Raw genomic sequence first — 20,225 nt, forward strand, 5'->3', positions numbered from 1 at the left:
CCCTCTCCTCACGCTCACAGTAGACGGCGAACCAATCTCAATCTCTCGAGCCATGTCAACTACCTCCTCAAACGAAGGCACCCAATTAACCCTCTCTCGGTCATCAAAATGCAGAGTGAATAGTTGAGGCCATCCACGAACCTCCTAATCCTTTCCCCCCCGATCTGTTCGGGATCATCCAAGTGGCATGCTGAACCTACGCTGCGTGAATCTCAACTCGTACTAGGTCACACACAGGACATGTCCCCCTGAACCCAACCACTCGAACCTGACGAACGTAGCTCCTCCCTGTGAGACTGCGGTACACCGTACTATCTCCATAAGACAGTGGAGAACTGCTGCAGTAAGGGGCACTGCACCAACCGGCCTAACGCCTCTCGAAGTCTCCCATCAGGTAATGCAAGGCCCTGAGAACTGGAAAGTAGTAAAAGCCACACCAAACTCGACTCAAGATCCCTGCAGTGCGAAGCATACGCTGACACTTATCTAGAAAAACCCTGGGCATCCTCGCCCTCGAGCACCGCTGAACCTCGGTGGCTGAAGCTACCTGAAATCCTCAAGGCGAACGCTGGCTCCATCGTCCGCATAGCTGGAGCCTCAATAGGGCTACAACTGGTGCAAACTGAGCCAACCTGGAGCCAACCTGGCGGAGCTAATGGCTGCTTCCGGTGTTTGAAGTCCTAGAGCCTGCTTAGGTGTGGTGAGCAACTGGTGTCTGATGTCCATCCCCCGGTCTGGGAAGCAGCTGCTCGGTAGAAAGCTGAGAACTGCCTTAGCCAGGCCAGTGCCAACTGATAGTATCCTGTGCCAAGGTCTCCTGGAAGACCAAGAATAGCAATAGGCACTGCTGGTCGCTGGCAGCAGGTGCTTGCTGGACATCGACAGCTGGAGTCGGTTCCTGAACTGTGGGAGCTGGTGGGATCAGCAGGTGCCTGTCTCTGCTGCCCCTAAGTGGGCTCGACCATGACCACGACCGCGTCCACGGCCTCTAGTGGTGGTAACTGGTGGTCGCCATCACGTCCGGTAGCACAGTTCTCGCCATCCTGCGAGTGAATAGAATAACAAGAATTTAGTTTTCGAATCACAAAGCCACGAACAGAATTTCAAAGAATATGGAGTTTTCCTAAGGTTCTGCAAGCCTCAGTCGATGGAGAATGGGCAAGGCGTCGCCCAATACCGTTCCGCGAGAACTCTAACTAACCGGCTCATGACTCGCGAGGCCTAAGTAAAACCCTTAGGGCCCTCTATACCAACTTTGTCAAACGACCCCAATCCCGTCGTGAAATGGCACCCAAACACTAAATGCTAGGCAAGCCGACCAATTAACATACTCTAAAAGCGCCAAAATTCGCAATCCTTTAATACAAATAATACGATTAAAAAGTAAATATCAAGTTTCCCAATCCGGACTAGATTATAATATGTTACGAAAAATAATAACGAATATACGCAAACATTTCCCAATAAATCTAAAGAGTCACGAGTCCTACGAGCCTCTAAATGGTAACAGAGTATATAATTCATAGTAAAAGAAAGTCTAGATAGGGAAAGACAAAATGCATAAAGGGGAGAAGTCGGTCTGTAAGACGTCAGGCAGCTACCTCAACAACTCCTAAACCGAAATCAAGAAACAGCAAACAACTCCACCTCAATCTCCGGAGCACCTGAATCTGCAACACATGTGCCACGGGAGTAAGTTGATGTACTTCCAACTCAGTGAGTAATAAAACATATATAATGGCTGAAAGTAAGGAAATTCCCGAAATATCAACAATATCAAAGCTAATAATCAGCGATTCAGCACATAAACGATGAAAAACAACAACAATATTTCAGGACAAAATAAGACAATTCATTTGGTCGGGTTTTTGATTGAATGCGTAATTTAGAAGTTTTTAAGAAACTTAGGCTTGAATTCGATGTGATTTGATGGTTTTAGCGTTGTTTAATGTGTTTTAAAGATTGGAACAAGTTTGGATAAGGTATTAGGATGTGTTGGTGTTTTTGGTTGAGGTCCCGGGGGCCTCGGGGTGAATTCCGGGGTGGTTAAACGAGCGTTTTGAGGTGTGTTGCAGGTTCAGTTTTTTCTGTCATCTGGTATTTCCGCTTCTGTGGAAATGGACCGCAGAAGCGGGTAAAGGAGCGCAGAAGCGGTTCGTAGCCTGGTGGAGTGTTTCCGCAAAAGCGGAACATTTTTCGCAAATGCGAGTCCGCAGAAGCGGACTATAAACCGCAGAAGCGGTCTTGAGTGGTTCGCAGAAGCGGATGAGGAGACGCAAAAGCGGACGTTGGGTTTTTAAGTGAAGACCGCATAAGCAGAATTTTGGCCGCATAAGAGGAAGCGGGACCGCATAAGCGAAAATCGCTGTTGGCAGAAGGGTTTAAAATATTAAATTTCATCCGCGAACAAGAGGTAGTTTCCACCATTTTTAAGCGACTTGGAGAGCTTTGGCGAGGATTTTCGAGGGTTTTGACTGAGAATCAATTGGAGGTAAGTCTCTTGGCCTAATTATTTGAGTTTATGGTAGAAATTACATGTAAATTGTGGAAAATTCATCAAAAACGGGTCAAGTTAGGGCTTGGAAAGCTGTGATGTAAAAATGGATTTTTTGAAAGGGCATTTGAACTCCGATTTTGGTAAAATTGGTATGTGTAGACTCGTGGCGAGACGAGAAATCCAGTGATGTAAATTTCATAATTTTTCGAGAAGTGGGCCCGGGGCTCGGGTTTTGCCAACTTCGTGAATTTTGGTGTTTTTCGAGTCTTTTCGATTGGGTTATGTTTCTTTAGCCTATTGTAATGTATTCGTTGTGGTTTTAATCAGATTCGGCGTGCGAAGAGGTTGATTCGAAAGGCAAGGGCATAGCGAGCTAGACTTGTGGTCGGCTTGAGGTGAGTAATAGATGTAGATGATGACCTGAGGGTTTGAAACCCCGTTATATCACACTGTGACGCTATATTGAGGCGAGACACGTACTCTATGACGAGTGCAGGGTCGATTGTGACTGGGGATTTTGACCTAGTCCGTTCCGATTGATGTTCGTACTGTGTTCTTGACTAGAAATTGTTTGGTAATCATCCTACTTGGATTTTATGAATATGTTTGGGGCTTTGTGCCTATCATTTGCATCCTTCAGGGATCCTTATCACTGCTTCCATGATGTTTAGCATATTTCATGATATCAGTCCTGAGTTAGACGCTGCCTCGAAATATTTAGTAAATAAATAAATGTTTAAACACTTAGCTCTATAATTCCTAATAATTGAAACTAAAAATGAACAATTTGACTGTGCCCGAGTGGCTTGCATGCATATATATATCTGGACTGAGTGTGGATCGGGCTACACGCCGAAGCGAATACTACGATGATATTGCGCTTGGGCTGTAGGAGCCCCTCCGAAATCTGAACCTCCACAGTGAGCGCGGGTACCCAAATGGATCGGGCTGCGCGCCGCAGCGGTCATGTGCATTGCATTGCATTCATGCATTTATACCTAATTGTCTTATTTGTCCTGATATTGTTGTTGTTTCATCGTTTTATGTGCTGAATCGCTGATTATAGCTTTATATTGTAATATTTCAGAATTTCTTACTTTCAGCCATTATATATGTTTATTACTCACTGAGTTGGAAGTACTCACTTTACTCCCTGCACCATGTGTGCAGATTCAGGTGCCCGGAGACTTAGTGGAGCTGTTTGCTGTCTTCTTGGATTTCGGTTTAGGAGTTGTTGAGGTAGCTGCCTGACGTCCGCAGGACCTGACTTCTCCCCTTTATTGCATTTGTCTTTCCCTATCCTAGACTTTCTTTATTACTATGAATATATTAATCTGTTACATTTAGAGGCTCTAGACTCGTGACTCCAGATCTATTGGGGAAATGTTTGGTATATTCGTTATTATTTTTCGTACTATTTTATCTAGTTCCGGATTGGAAACTTGATATTTACTATTTTAATCGTATTATTTGTTAACGGATTGCGAATTTGGGTTGAGAGTATTTAATTGGTCGGGCTTGCCTAGCATTAGTGTTGGGCGCCATCACGACCGGGATTGGGGTCGTGACAATGCAGCAATGCTAGTTCGTCTCAGACCGACAAATTATCATAAATATTCCCCGTTGCAACTAGTTTTGGGTCATGAACCTAATATATCCCATTTAAGAATCTTTGGATGCGCAGTATATGTGCCTGTAGCACCGCCATATCGCACTAAAATGGGTCCGCAAAGAAGGTTAGAAATATATGTTGGGTTTGAATCGCCCTCCATTATTCGCTACCTCGAACCATTGACGGGGGATTTGTTTACTGCACGATTTGCAGACTGTCGATTCGATGAGACACTTTTCCCAAAATTAGGGGGAGAAGTTGGTGAAACCAAACGGGAAATTTTATGGAAAAATCCATCATTATCTCATCTTGATCCACGTGCCTCTATTTGTGAAAAAGAGGTGCAAAAGATTATTCATTTGCAGAAAATAGCAAATCAAATGCCAGATGCATTTACGGATATGAAAAGGATAACAAAATCACATATCCCTGCGGAGAATGTTCCAATCCGTATTGATGTCCCTATTGGACAATCTTCTAGTGTTATAGCTAATGAGTCAAAAGCACGCCTAAAATGTGGCAGACCATTAGGTTCCAAAGATCGAAATCCTAGAAAAAGGAAAACAAATGATCAAAATGACACTACGAAAGAATCTCATGAAGATATCCACGATTTAATAAATTCTGAGATTCATTAAGAATCCACTGAGCCCGAGGCTCAAGAAAATAAGGAACTATCAATAAATCCAATCGATATTGAGACAAATTTGAATCGAGTTGATATAGTGGTGGATTATGTCTTTGCATATAATGTTGCATCTAGCATTATGCAAGAAAGTGAGGATCTTGAACCTCAGTCTGTTGGAGAATGTCGACAAAGACGTGATTGGCCAAAATGGCAAGAAGCAATCCAATCAGAGTTGAACTCACTTGCGAAACGTGAAGTTTTTGGGCCTGTAGTCCAAACACCTAATGGTGTTAAGCCTGTTGGCTATAAATGGGTCTTTGTACGCAAGAGAAATGAGAAAAACGAGGTACAAAGATATAAGGCACGCCTTGTTGCACAAGGATTTTCACAAAGGCCCGGTGTCGATTATGAAGAGACATATTCACCCGTTATGGATGCTATAACGTTCCGTTATCTCATTAGTTTTGCTGTCCATGAAAAGCTTGACATGCATTTAATGGATGTGGTTACCGCCTACCTTTATGGCTCACTTGATAATGAGATATACATGAAAATTCCCGATGGATTTAAAATGCCAAACGCACATAATTCAAAGTCCGGGAAATGTTTTCAATCAAATTGCAAAGATCTTTGTATGGTCTAAAGCAATCAGGACGAATGTGGTATAATCGTCTTAGTGAGTATTTATTAAAGGAAGGCTATATAAATGATGCTATTTGCCCATGTGTTTTCATAAAGAAAACAACATCGGAATTTGTTTTACTTGCCGTATATGTTGATGACATAAACCTTATTGGAACTCCTATAGAACTCTAAAAGGCAATTGATTATTTAAAGAAGGAATTCGAGATGAAAGATCTCGGAAAGACAAAATTATGTCTTGGTTTGCAAATTGAACATTTGGCAAACGGAATTTTTGTTCATCAATCTGCCTACATAGAAAAGGTATTGAAACGGTTTTACATGGATGGAGCACATCCATTAAGTACTCCGATGGTTGTTCGATCACTTGATGTGAATAAGGATCCATTCCGACCTCAAGAAGAGAATGAAGAGCTACTTGGTCCTGAAGTACCATATCTTAGTGCAATTGGTGCATTAATGTATCTTGCCAATACTACAAGGCCTGACATAACTTTTTCAGTTAATGTCTTAGTAAGATATAGCTCTGCTCCCACAAGGAGACATTGGAATGGAATCAAACACATATTGCGGTATCTAAAAGGAACTACCGATATGGGCTTATTTTATGGCAATAATTGCAGTCCTGATCTTGTTGGTTATGCCGATGCTGGATATTTATCTGACCCACACAAGGCTCGGTCTCAACAGGTTATGTGTTTACCTGTGGAGGCACTGCCATATCTTGGCGATCGACTAAGCAATCAATTGTGGCTACTTCATCTAATCATGCTGAGATAATTGCTATTCATGAAGCAAGTCGAGAGTGTGTGTGGTTGAGGTCTATAATACATCTTATTCGAGACAGATGTGGTTTGAAATGTGACAAACTACCCACAATTTTGTATGAAGATAATGCAGCATGCATAGCTCAATTGAAGGGATGATTCATAAAAGGAGATAGGACAAAGCACATTTCACCAAAGCTATTTTTCACACATGATCTTCAAAAGAATGGTGATATTAATGTGCAACAGATTCGTTCAAGTGATAATATGGCTGATTTGTTCACAAAATCTCTACCAACGTCAACCTTCAAGAAGCTAGTGTACAAGATCGGGATGCGAAGGCTCAAGGATGTGAATTGATGCTCTCATCAGGGGGAGTTAATGCGCGTTGCACTCTTTTTCCCTTACAAGGTTTTGTCCCACTGGGTTTTCCTTGCAAGGTTTTTAACGAGGCAACCAAAGGGCGTATTATTAGATATGTGTACTCTTTTTCCTTTTCTAGAATTTTTTCCCATTGGGTTTTCTTTTAGTTAAGGTTTTAACGAGGCACATTATCTGTTGAATAGACATTCAGGGGGAGTGTTATAAATAGAATCCTATTTATGGTGAATGTCCATATTTAGAGAGATTCTAGGATTTATTACTTGGTGGCTAAGTCACCATCTCCCTATAAATAGAGGGTTTTATTCCATTGTAATTCATCCCAAATCAATAAGAATTCTCTCTCTCTACTTTTCTCTGCAATACTCTTCTTCTTCTTTTATTATTTTATAACACTTCAAATAAAAACATATCTTATAATTTTCTTTTAAAAATTTAGGCATCATATTAAACATTGGCTTTAGGCCCCGTATGTGCTTGAGCCGCCCCTGACGTTTACGAGTTGGTGTAAGTTGTCTTGGTATGGGGCTGTTTTGGTTTGGAAAACCAATTTGGGTGAATGGTAAATGTAGAGCTTTCGATGTTATAAGTGTGTTCAATAAATGCTAACTGAACGGAAAAGGAAAAAGGTGAAGAAAGTTCCTCCTTTTTTGTTTCTTGAAAAAGATAGAATTCTATGTTCATCAAAACTTCAGGATATCAAATGGATTATTCAGTATGTTTTCTTAATTGAGTTGTCAATCTCAAATTATATATGTACATATTGTGAGAATTCTGTAGTTCCCAGTTTATGATTTATGGTAGTTGATGAAAATTTCTATCTATAAATGTTAAAATTCCTTGTAATGGTATATTGTCCTTCAGTTGTGAAGTGGCTTTTGATTACTAGAGTTGGATACTTTGAAACCAGAATATTTCTCCTCTTGATAATATATTTGTTAGGATCAATGGTCCAGACTAGTGAGGAACTCCACAAATTAAAGCAAACCAACAAAGACAATAACAAGACTATATATAATAAGAGTTGATAAATAATTTATGTGGTTCAAACGATAAACCTACATAACATGCCATGACAAATAAATTTATCATATACATATCCCTAGTCTAAAGAGGGTTAAATTAGAGTAAAAACTCAAATTACCAGAGTTATGCCACTCAGAATGCTAAGATATATACCGCTCTGATGGTAATGAAGAATTTCCCAATACTTTTTTTTTTTGCTTAAACTGAAATTATATTAATCAAAAAGTATATATATGTACATAGCCAAGTAGCTGCTGACCAGCTACGATCCACTATCAGAATCTAGTCCTAGATTACATAATGGATTCATACCTACTACAAATTTAGGCATTGCTCCAAGCAACCTGGGATACAGAGGATACACAGTTCATTCTGCCTCTTGTGTGCACATGTAAAACAATTTCGTCGCATATTTTGTGTTCCTCAAAGATGCCTTGTTGGAATCTAATCATGTTCCTTTCTCCCCATATACTATATATAAGCATAGCAAATACATACCGGGCAATTGCAGCTCTGCCTGAGTTCTTTCTAGCCATTCTGCTTGCCCATGTAAGCACCTCTTTCCCTCCATTGATGTTCCATTTCATGCCTAGCCATACCAGTAATCTGGTCCATAGTCTGCTAGTTCTTGGGCATTCAAAGAATAGGTGTTGCAGTGTTTCAGTAGTAGCTTTGCAAAACACACAATCATGTGGCACCTGTATTCCTATTTTGTTTAGTCTATCCACTGTAGATAGTCTTTCATGTGCAGCCAGCCATAATATAAATTTGAATCTGGGGTGAATGCTTGTCTGTAAGATTATACTCTTCCAAGGGACTTTCTGATACTGGGGCATCAACATTAGATAGGTCTGCTTAATTAAAAATTGTTCTTGCACCTGCAATATCTTCAGTCAATCAGTCAAGGATCCCTGCATGGACTGTCTCTGCAACTTCTCCCTTGTCTCTATGATTTTCCCGATTACCCAAGCTGCAGTCTTAGGTATAGGCATGCGCTCCAAGTCCTGTTTCTTTATATAGTAGATATGAACTTATTTTATCCATAAGCAGTCTTTTTTCATTGCAACTACCCATAAATACTTCATCATAGTAGCTTTGTTCCAAATGCATAGGTTTATGACATTCAAGCCTCCTGCAGATTGGAGCATACAAACTTTTTCCCATGATATCAGTGCTTTTTTTTGTGTTGGCTGCTTCACCAGTCCATAAGAATGATCTGCATACAGTCTCTATCAACCTCATAACTTTCTTAGGAAGAATGAATATCTGTGCCCAGTAGGTATGAATTCCAAACAACACTGATTTTATCAGTTGTACTCTACCAGAGTATGAGAGTAACCTTGCAGACCAACAACTTACTCTTGCTGTACTTCTCAACTAGGGGCAAACATTGCTGAACAGTTAATTTTTTTTTATGACAGTGGCACTCCTAAATATCTGAAAGGAAAAGTACCCTCATCAAACCCCAGCAAGTTCAGTATTTCATGTTCTTCATATGCATCCACCCCTGCCAAGTAAATAGAACTCTTGTCAGTGTTAGCTTGTAGCCCAGAAGCTTCAGAGAATCTCTAAAAAGCTCTTTGAAGGATTCTGATGAATTCAATGTCAGCTCTGCAGAACATGAGTAAATCATCAGCAAAACAAATATGGATTATGGCCAGTTTCCTGCATCTTGGATGAAAGTTAAAGTCCCCATTCTCTGCCAGTTGCATCATTTCTCTTTGCAAGTATTCCAGAGCAATTACAAAGAGATAAGGGAACATAGGGTCACGTTGTCTGATCCCTCTTTTTCCTTGGAAAGGTTTGGTAAGACCTCCGTTTAGCGCTAGGGAATATGAAACTGTTGTGACACAATCCATAATCCATTCAACGAATTTGAAGGGCGAATCCAAGATCACTAAGCATTTTTCTCAAAAATCTACAGTCTATAGTATCATATGCTTTCCTTAAGTCCACTTTCATAACACACCTAGGAGATACACCTATTCTGTTATACCCCTTGAATAATTCATGGCTAAATAGTATGTTATCAATGACACTTCTTCCTTCTATAAAAGCAGGCTGTGAGTGCCCTATTATGTTCCCAAGCACCTTCTCCATCCTCAGTTGTAATACCTCGGCAATGATTTTGTACAAGGTATTACAACATGCAATAAGTCTATAGTCTTTGACCAGAGATGGTGAGCTAACTTTAGGAATCATAGTAATAGCTGTGCAGTTCACCTTTTTTTGCAATTTTCTTGTATTAAAAAATCCTTGCACTGCAGCATACACCTCCTTTTTCAGTAAGTCCCAGTTTTTTGTGAAGAGTTCTATAGGATATCCATCAATCCCTGGAGCTTTGTCTGTTGGCATATCTTTGATGGCTATGTCTATCTCTTCAGTTGTCACTGGCTTTACCAACTCTATTTTCTGATCCATATTCAACACTACCCCTCTTTTAATGACCTCTGAGTTTGGACAAATAATCTCCCTGCTGCAGTTACCCATTAACCCCTTAAAGAAAGCAATAAACTCTACTTCCACCTGCATAGGGTCTGTGAGTTTGATACCTGTGTCTGTATAGATAGATGTGATTGTGTTTTTACTCTGTCTGATATTCAATTGTGCATGAAAGTACTTGGAGTTGGTGTCTCCACACATAATACAGTTTGACCTGTATTTCTGTCTAAGTGCTTGCTCCTCAATGCTGCTCCATTTGTCAATCTCAGCCAATATCTCCTTCTCCTGATCAAATAAGTTCTGGCAAAAGGGTTGAGTACATATGGTAGCTTGCACAATCTCCAGTTGTTGTCTAGCTTGGTTCAACCTTTGTGTATATGAGGCCATATACTAATTTAGGTCCTTTAGCTCATGCTTCAAATCCTGTAGCTTCCTACAAATACTACCCATAGCATCTATACCTTTGTTCTGCTCCCATACCCTACTTAATATTGCATGGAACTCAGGATGTTCCATTACATTGCTAAACAATTTAAATGGTTTTGGATGCAATCTTCTCTTCTGACCAAATCTCAGTAGAATAGGAGAGTGATCAGATACTCTTGGATTAAGGAAGTCTGCCTCAATATGTCCATACTGCTGTAGCCGTTGAAAGGTGCCTAAAGCCCAATCTATTTTGCTATATACTCTGCTTGCTACAGGCTGCTTGTTACACCAGGTAAAGTGTCATCCTGTTGATCTTAGAGAAGTCAGCTGCAGACTATTAATCATCTCTTGGAACTCTTGAATTTTCCTGGCTGTGACTGGTTGTCCAATTCTATTCTCAGTGGTTAGACCATTGTTAATGTCTCCACATAGGATCCATGGTGTATTTATTGGTGCCCCCATCTGTTGTAATTCAGTCCACAATTCCTCTCTTTGTTGTAATGTATTCTTTGCATAGACCACTATAAACCCTGCACTAAACTGGCTTGTATTATCCTCTACTGAGCAATGGATATACTGGTCTTTTATTGATAGTATCTGTACATTTATATGATCTTTCCATAAGAGCCAAATTCTACCATTTGTTGTTATGTTGTAGTTGCAGCTGTGGTTCCATCCTTTAGCTACTTTCTGCAGAATTTTCTTTGCTTTACCTTCTTTAACTCTTGTTTCCACACACCCTATAATGTCTATTTTATATCTTGCTAGAAAGAGTTTCAACTCTTTCTGTTTTGAGAGCTTGTTTAGCCCTCTAATATTCCAGGTGCACACAATCACGGGGGGTCTGCCTTCCTCTGTGCACATACAAGCCCTCCCCTTGTAGTGGTAGGTTCCTCAATTCCTAGAGCAGCAAATCTGTTTGCCTTCTTCAGCATCATTGGCTCTCTCTGTGAGGTCTCGTGTACATCAATGCTTTTGCCTTTTGACCCTTTAGTATTCTGTTGTTCAGCATGTTGTGCAGTATGATCCTCTTCTGCATTTAGGGAGGCATTTTGCTGTGCCTCAACCTATGTATTTTCAGTTTCTGAACCACCCTGTTGGTCTCCCAGCTCTTTGTTTGGCATTTTTGCTTGCCAAACTGGGTTCTTCTTCCTATTTCTTTTCCTTTTCCTCTTAGCCACTTCCTGGTAAGGTTCCTCCTTTGTTTCTGTAGTAATCCTTCTACAGTTTTCAGAGTCATGGCCAAATTTTATGCAATCTACACAAAAATTTGGCCTCCAATCATATGTCACCTGCTGTTGAAATACACCAAAGGTGTACTAATCTCAATACATTCTGGTAAGGGCTGGGAAACATCTGCTTTAACCAGTACTCTAGCATATGAGATCTTCTCCATTTCTGCAGTAAATTTGTCTGTATACAGTGGTTTACCTACTCCACTAGCCAATTTGCTTAAGGTTTCAGGAGATTAATACCCCACTGGTAAGCCTGGGAATTTTACCCACAATTGAATAATACTAAGACATTCTGGATCAAAGTAGAAATCAATTTTTCAATTCTTCAGAATGAAAGGTTTATTGTGGTATGTGTATGGGCCAGCATGCAACACCAAATCTTTATCCTCAATCGTTGGAATTTGAAAATATAGTACCCTTCGTCATGATACAGAATCTTAGGATTAGTGACAAAATTCCATACCGTAATTATGTAGCTGTTCATTGATCGAGCATATGGTGTGTCCCCAAGCACATATCCTATCAGTGCCGAATTCCAAATTCCTCCTGGGATTTGATATCATCTGCTACAATCCTACGCCACCAGCTTGCCATCCCTCATCAAAGGAGGAACATAGGTAAGAGGTTTCCCCATTTGAGATCCACGATTATTGCCCATTCCTCAATTGGTTGAATTTGCTCTTTCTTCGCCATAGCTGTTGATTGCTTATCAGTACCAATTGCAGAGAATTGTAATCGACGAGGTGCATGAATTTCCTTCTTCACTAGTTCATCCCCCCCCCCCCCCTACGAGGAGAATTTTGGTTGGAATTATCCAATTCTGTCTCAATTTCACTCTCCTCTTCGATTGATTGAAATTTCGAAGGGAGGAAGCTGTCAAATGTGAGTGGAATTCTCTTCTGTTGAATTCCAGTTGCCGGTGTAACCATCGCCTCCATCAGAGTCGCTGAACGGTCCCCTCGGTGGTGGTTTTGGGTCATCTTTTCAGTGTACTTTGTAGTTAGCATGCCTCGCTTAACATGCGCCGAGAGCAAAAAGATTTCCCTCCTCTCGAAATTCGCTCTCCCAATACTTTTCTATATTCATTAGAGTTACATAAACAATGAGAATGGAACCATGTAGTTGATTAGCAAGGTTAATATCAAGACATTAAGAAGTAAATGGAAATCAAAAATAGTATATTCTACTAATACCTATTACATCAAGACAAACATATTAATATAATTCATAAGCTAATTATATGTTTATTCACAAAAGCCAGAGGCGGATATAGTGTTTCGGCTCGAAGCATAATCTTTTGCATAAGAATATGCTAAAATAACAACAAATAGTAGGTCTGAACCTAAAATTTTAAAATAAATTAGTTCAATGCTATGAACCTTAAATGATAAACAAGTCTTATTGATTCACGAGCGTAGAAAATTTGTAAGCCAAGACTTTTTTAAGGGTAGATTTCAATAAGAGACCTTGAGCCGAGAGAGTGAGTTATTTTGTATTGAGTGAAACCAGATTCAGTGAAGAGCTTCTCCCATTCCTTCTTAGTTCTCTCTTTGGCAGCACAAAGAACCATCATTAGCAAGTCCATATTATGTTGTGCTCGAACAAATTCCTCATCGCTAATTAGCATTGGATCCTCCATCACCATGTCTATGATAATAACTTTCCCTCCTTTCTCCCTACATGGAATTGCCTCTTTGCATTTCTTCAGTATCTTCACACAATCTTCGTCACTCCAGTCATGCAGAATCCACTATTTAACCAAGAAATCGAGGAGATAGGATTTAAAAAGTCAGAAATTACTAATTGCAAATTCTCATAGATATGCAAATACATGTAATTGAAGTAAATCTCTCCATTTACGTGATCATGTTTACCTAGGTATAAAATTTAAGAAAGCTTTCAAAACTTATGGTCTAAAACAAGTTGTACGTAATCATTAATTATGTAGTATACTCCCTCCGGCCCACAATAAGTGACCAATTTGCTTTTTTATTTTGGTCCAAAATAAGTGTCCATTTATATAATAAAAAAGAATTCAATTTGTTTTTACAAAATTACCCTTATGTACATATCCCTAAAAAGTTTTCTTACTGCTCACATTAAACATTTAATTAAGGGTAGTTTAGTCATACTAGGTAATTTTGTATAGAATTTAGTATTTTCTTAATGAGTGTGCCAAAAGCAAACTGGTCACTTATTGTGGACCGGAGGGAGTACAAACCATCTCATTAAGGATAAAATTGAGTTTAAATCTAAATTATTTCTTGATATAGAAATGTGTTATTCTTGACAGACTAAAAAGAGAAGTGTTTCCACAAAATGAAATAGGTATATTACATAATCATGATTTAGTGATAAAAATGGATTTGTAAAAGACACAAGTCACATAATAACATAAAAAAATATACCTTGAGTAATATGGCATTAGCATTAGGAATCTTATCAAACATACTTCCTCCGACAAACTCCAAGTTCCCACTTCCCTTGAGATCGCCTATAACATGAGGAAGATCAAATACAGTACAATTTATCATAGGAAAAGCTTTGGCTATTGCAATTGCAACAGTGCCCGTGCCACCTCCAACGTCAACCAAAGAGCTCAAGCCCTCGAATACATATTTGCACTCCGTAATAAGCACATTAGCAACCAACATAGAGTCACTAGCCATTGCAACATTGAAACTTTCACCTAACTTTGGTTTTTCCACAAAATAATCCCAGAAAGATATTCCATGAGCAGTATGAAAAGCAGTGGGGGAATCATTTTGGAACCAACTAGTTAATTCAAACGATGCATTTTGGAGCAATTGAATATGGTTGATGAGAAAGTGTGACCTCGTACCCGATAGATTATTCGTAGCAAGAAGTCGACTCACTGGGGTTAGAGAATAATGATTTTGATCATGTTGATTTAGAAATCCAGAATGAACTAAAAATCGCATTAAAATTGTCAAGAAGGGAACTTTCGAAGGGTGCACGAGAGGAAGTTCAGCCGAGAGATCGGAAAAAGACATGGGCTTGCCATGTTTGTAGAGGACATCTGGGATGCCTAGTTGAACTGCACATTTTGTTGCTGAAGAGTTTATGAAGCTGAACATATGGTTCCAGATTTGAGCTTGAGCTCGGAGAAGATCAGTGGATCCATTCTCATTCCTTGACATACTGCCTTGATTAGGTTTGTTATCTCTAATGCCACCAATGGTATGTATTTATAGAGCGAATTTAATTAAATCAACTCGTGTATATAATATCAACAACAACAACCCAGTAAAATCTCACGGTGGAAGTGCATTTACATCTTAAATTGTGATACACATGGGAGAAGATATTCATTTCCTGCCCATTCAATTCAAGTCCCGTAAGTTTATTAAATCAAATAACCTGTTGCTTATCACGATTGGTCAAATTTCCAGCACATGATCTTGGGCTAAGATCTGTAGGCCATCCCGAACACGTCATAAATCAATTGAAAACAGTTTAGAATATCACTTATCACGTTTTTAGATTAATAATTTATAGTCCAAACTATTTAAAGTACTATTCGGAAAGATATTTTCATGAAATGTGTTATTCGACCTTTCAACTACCCCTTATAGAATATGTCAAAACAATATCAAGGAAAGAAATACCAAGTTAATTAAAATTTAAAAGAGGGGGTGAGGGTGGGGTGGGGTATGGGTTTAACAAAATTGACTTGTCACAACGTTTCTCAATTAAACCAACTATACGTTAACCACCAAGAAGAAAAGACAACTAATTAATAGGTGAGAATTTCCTTGCATTGTAAACCAAAACGGATAGTGAGGAAGGAAAAAATTGAGTGTTTTATATTTGTATAATTTAGTCTACAAAATACATCATCCTAACTAGAAGTTGCAGAAGTGTTAGAATATCTTCAATTGATGTCTATCGACTTAACTATATATTTTTATTTTACCGAATGGGCTTAAACAAACAAAGTTTATTAGCATATTTTAACATTATATTCCTATACACTATATGAAATTATATTATCTTCCCTACTCAAGTTTTATGATAATTATATTTTATATACTCAATTACACGTATGTACATTTTAAGGAAATTGATGATAATAATTAATGTCCTAAAATTACTCTAACATATCTTTCACTCCCCCACGTTTCTCTCTCTGTCTCTCAATCCCTCTCACAAGCAATCAATCTTCTTGTCTTTTACTTACCTTTTCCCTACCATTTTTGGAAAGAACTATTACAAAACAATAACAAAGGGCTTAGCTGCTGAAATTTTCATCGTTTAAATGAAAAAAACAAACTATTGCAACCTGACAGAATTTGACAATTTTACAAAGACACTCAGTTTCGTAGTGATAAACAACAATATAATTCCAGTAATGTATAGCAAAGGGAAAGAGAGCAGTATTCCACACTTATTGAAATTTCAATAATATAGAGCTGAAGGTGTTGCACAATTGGTATTCATATTCCAGTAATGTTGTACAATTGGTGTTCAAATTGAAACTGTCAATCAATAAATCGTGAAGGTATTAGACTCTCCACCATTGACAACCATTTAAAAGCTTTGAAGCTTTGATTTGAATTTGGGTTTTCAAAAACCATTATTTGTTTGGATTGGTTGTTGTTGCAAACAATTAGAAATATTGTTGGAGTTTATATCTCAATTTTGAGGGTGTTTTGGTGAAGATTAGACTTAATTTTGGATGAATTTCAGATTGAAACTCGAAGAACAAGAAGAAGAAGAAGAAGAAGAATAGACTTGACATGACATACATTACACTTACGAAATTGTAGAAAATTGTAGAAAAATTATATTCTGCTGTAGTTATATGTTTTTTTATTTAAAAATTTTATTTAAGTTGTATGATATTGTAGTTGTATATAACTGGGTAGAAATAATGTATGAAAGTTGTAGATAAGTAGTAAATAAGTTGTATAATATATAGCTAGTTATATGAAATTTATTTTACTCTATAAATGAGATACAAAATATACAAAAGATATATTGTATAAAATTTGTATAAAAATATATTTAAGTTGTATACCCGAATTTTCCACCTTCGGGATTGTGATGGCGCATAACATTTCACTTGCTAGGCAAGCCAACGTTAGAACAATTTACTTATTTTAACAACCTAAATGATGACATTAATAACAAATTGAAATAACAGATTTGTTCTAAGTATAAATGCGGAAATTAAACCAGCCAAACGTCTATTAGAATTCCCTGAACCTGGTGTCACAAGTGCACGAGCTTCTAAAGTAATACATATAAAGGTTTGAAATAAGTACAAAGATGTCTGAATGATGTTATACAGTTAAAAAGAAAAGAGGGTGGAGACTCCAGGAGCTGCTGGCGCGGAACAGTCGTACCTCAAGTCTCCGCCGATGTCCAATCCGTGCACTCTACAACCTCTGCTGGGATCGACTCCAAAATCTGCACAATGTGCAGAGTGTAGTATCAGTACAACTGACCCCATGTACTGGTAAGTGCCGAGCCTAACCTCGATGAAGTAGTGACGAGGCTAAGGCGGGTCACCTACACTATAACCTGTACGCAGTATATAATAATGATAGAGTAATGGAAATACCAAACAGAATTTAAACAGCCAACCGAAAATATAACTACAGCCCCGAAAGTAAAACTGTGTCGTCCAGAATTGCCAACTTTTACCAGATCAAATAACAATACAAGGAAACAACGGAGCTCAGAAAAAGGAAACATATAGGTTGTTGCGGCGCGCAACCCGATCCCACCAGACAACACATAATCCTCCTTTATTCCATCGTAACAATATCAATAATAGTAAATAATATAGATTTGTTGCGGCGCGCAACCCGATCCCACCATATATCAGTATCAATATCATAATTCACCCTTATTTTACCATATCAAACCACCCTTATTTCACCTGTTGCGGCGTGCAACCCGATCCCACCGTATAAACACATTCACCCTTATTCCTCTATATCAATCCACCCTTATTACACATGTTGCAGCGTGCAACTCCATCCCACCATATCATTATCAAACACTCGGTGTACACAGTCAAATCAATAGTGGAAACTACAAAGCCTTTACGACCAATAAATACCAAACTGAACCAAAAGGGAAACCTTGTTCAATATAGAATCTACACAAATAGTACTACACAGCGAGACCAATCCAGCAATTTACAATTATAAGGTGAAAACAAGTCAAGTTAAGCAAATAGCAAGGATTCGTGAAATTAAGAAAACAGCTAACATCATTAACAGGAGAAGACATTGATTAACAGGTAGCATTTGATCATGGAAAGCATGTAGAGCATATAACAATTAAGACATAAAGGGGAACAATTAAGGAAAAGCGGTAAATCAGGAAAATTAGATAATTTGGCGGCGTATAAGAACTCGTCACCTCGCATATACTCCGCTCACATGAGAATCACATAGCAAATAGTCTGAGGGTTCCTAATTCCCTAAAGTTAAGGTTAGACACAACACTACCTCTCTCTAAAGACCACTCAAATCTCAACCACGGCTTTGCCTTTCAAACTAGCCTCTGAACCAACAATATCTAGCAAGTTACCAACCAAGCGATTCAAAATAAGCCTCAGGAATCACCTACGATCATAAAGAATTCAATTTAGGCCATTATTGAAAAAGTCAACAAAAGTCAACACCCGGGCTCGCTTGGTCCAAACCCGAAATTCGGACAAAACCCGTTTACCCATTCACCCCCGAGCACGGATATATAATTGGTTTTGGAATCCGACCTAAATTTGAGGTCTAAATCCCCAAATTTCGAAATCCCTAGTTTCTACCCAAAAATCCCAAATTTCACCATGAAAACCTTAGATTCTAGGTTGAAATTTTGTAAAATGAAGCGAAAGATTGAAAGAAACTAGTTTAGAATCACTTACCTATGATTTGGGGAAGAAAATCTCTTTGGAAAATCGCCCCTTGTGTTTTAGGTTTTGAAAATTTGAAGAATGGGAGAAAAATCCCGTCTGAGTCACTTTTACCAGCTGTAGATGTTGCAAATGCGACCAGGGCTTCGTAAATGAGAAGCCCGCAAATGCGAGAAATCCGTCACATTTGCGAAGATTCTCACATTTCTGCTATCTTTGCAAATGCGAAGAAAAGTTCGCAAATGCGAACTAATCTGNCCGAAGGGCTACCGAGTTTGAGAAATTTCTCGCGTCGGGACTAACAAAAAGCCGTAAGGGCTTAACTTTATTTCGAGGTATTCGAGCAAGTACTCGCCTGACTGCTAAGCCCAAGAGCTACTCAAGTTCGAAGGAAGTTCTCACTCGATGATCGTCTACGGTGACTAAGGGCTAACTTTATTTTGAATTCGAGACCTTGCTCTCATTTAACTTGGGCTCAGGAATCCCGATGTTCCGAGTTTTCATCGAATCGATTTAAGCTCAGCTCGAGAATTAACGAAAGCCTTAAGGGATATTATGTTGGTTGATTAAAAACATTAGGGTTTATTATGTCCCGAGTCCGGTGTTTGGACTAGTCGTTAAAATTACACAATCACATTTTTCACAAATAAAGACAGAACGGAATTCAACACGAGCCAAAAGGAATATAAAGGTATCCTTTATATTTCTGAGAGATGGCTACAAAATATAACTACAACACCCACGAAGGGTACTTACATAGAAACAAAGAAGCAAAAACAAAAGCCAAAAATCTAATCTACTTCTAAGGCCATGTTCTCGAGAGCATCATCTTCGAGAGCCTCCTTCCCGGGGACCCCGTTTTGACCGTTGGGGATATCTTCGTACCCAAAGAGGTTTGAAGAAGAAAGTATTCGATAAATGTAATCATATTTCCAGCAGCGGAGATTGAACGTTTAGTTGAAATTCTGGGGCGTAATCCGTTAAAAAAGAGCAGCAAAAGAAAAAGACCAGAAGGGAAGACCAGAAGATGTAGCTTCACCTTCTATCACAAGAAAAATCAAAAGAGTTGCAAGGTGCACGAGCAACGGTCCAAGAATGTTTATCCTTGGGACATTGTTCCAGGGTGGGATGCAAAAGTTAGTAGACGATAGTGCCACCTCATTCCATGGAGAGCAAAAGGAATGAAGTGCTACACTAGGTTGAAGTTAAGAGAGATGGGCAGTGGTGAAAAGTTCGCATATTTTCTGATGCGAGAGGGGTTCAACATCCTTCTCACGTTGTTTTAAATCGAAGCTTTGAAAAAGAGAACCTTGGCGTAACTGGTAAAATTGCTTCCATATGACCTTGTGTTCACAGGTTTGAACCATGGAAATAAACGGTTAAAGAAGGAAGCAAGGAAGGGAGAAGATCAAAAGTAGATAAAGATGTGAAAAGTACAGTTCTTTGTTTAGCTGAACAACCTCCTATTTATAGAAAGGCGGTGACAGATCGGCGGCGCTAGTGGCTAACCAACACTGACACGCATCTGATGTTTTGGGGAAGAGCGCCGACATGACATTTTCGGTCATTTCAAGCGCCTACATCACGAGCATGACGTCATCATGAGAAGCCCGGGGAGGTCGAGATGCAAATCATTTCTTATCATCTTATTCTAAGAACGCGGGGACTATCTGTATACGG

General features: G+C 39.0%; 1 protein-coding gene across 1 annotated transcript; it reads right to left on the reverse strand.

The window, feature by feature from the left end:
• On the reverse strand, positions 12,858 to 14,929 carry LOC109230389 (myricetin O-methyltransferase-like). Its single transcript, XM_019395896.1, has 2 exons — positions 14,065 to 14,929; positions 12,858 to 13,406 (listed from the first exon to the last, which is right to left on the reverse strand). Exons 1-2 carry the CDS (start codon positions 14,815 to 14,817, stop codon positions 13,098 to 13,100), a joined length of 1,062 nt encoding a protein of 353 aa, XP_019251441.1. The 5' UTR covers positions 14,818 to 14,929; the 3' UTR covers positions 12,858 to 13,097.

The sequence above is a fragment of the Nicotiana attenuata genome, chromosome 7 (assembly GCF_001879085.1).
Source record: "Nicotiana attenuata strain UT chromosome 7, NIATTr2, whole genome shotgun sequence".
NCBI lineage: Eukaryota > Viridiplantae > Streptophyta > Magnoliopsida > Solanales > Solanaceae > Nicotiana > Nicotiana attenuata.

Excerpts from the sequence above, each read along its gene's own strand:
- LOC109230389 (XM_019395896.1), bottom strand. The coding sequence starts at position 14,817 with ATGTCAAGGAATGAGAATGGATCCACTGATCTTCTCCGAGCTCAAGCT. Across the intron at positions 13,407-14,064 it reads CTAATGCCATATTACTCAAG|TGGATTCTGCATGACTGGAG; the intron begins GTATATTTTTTT and ends TTGGTTAAATAG.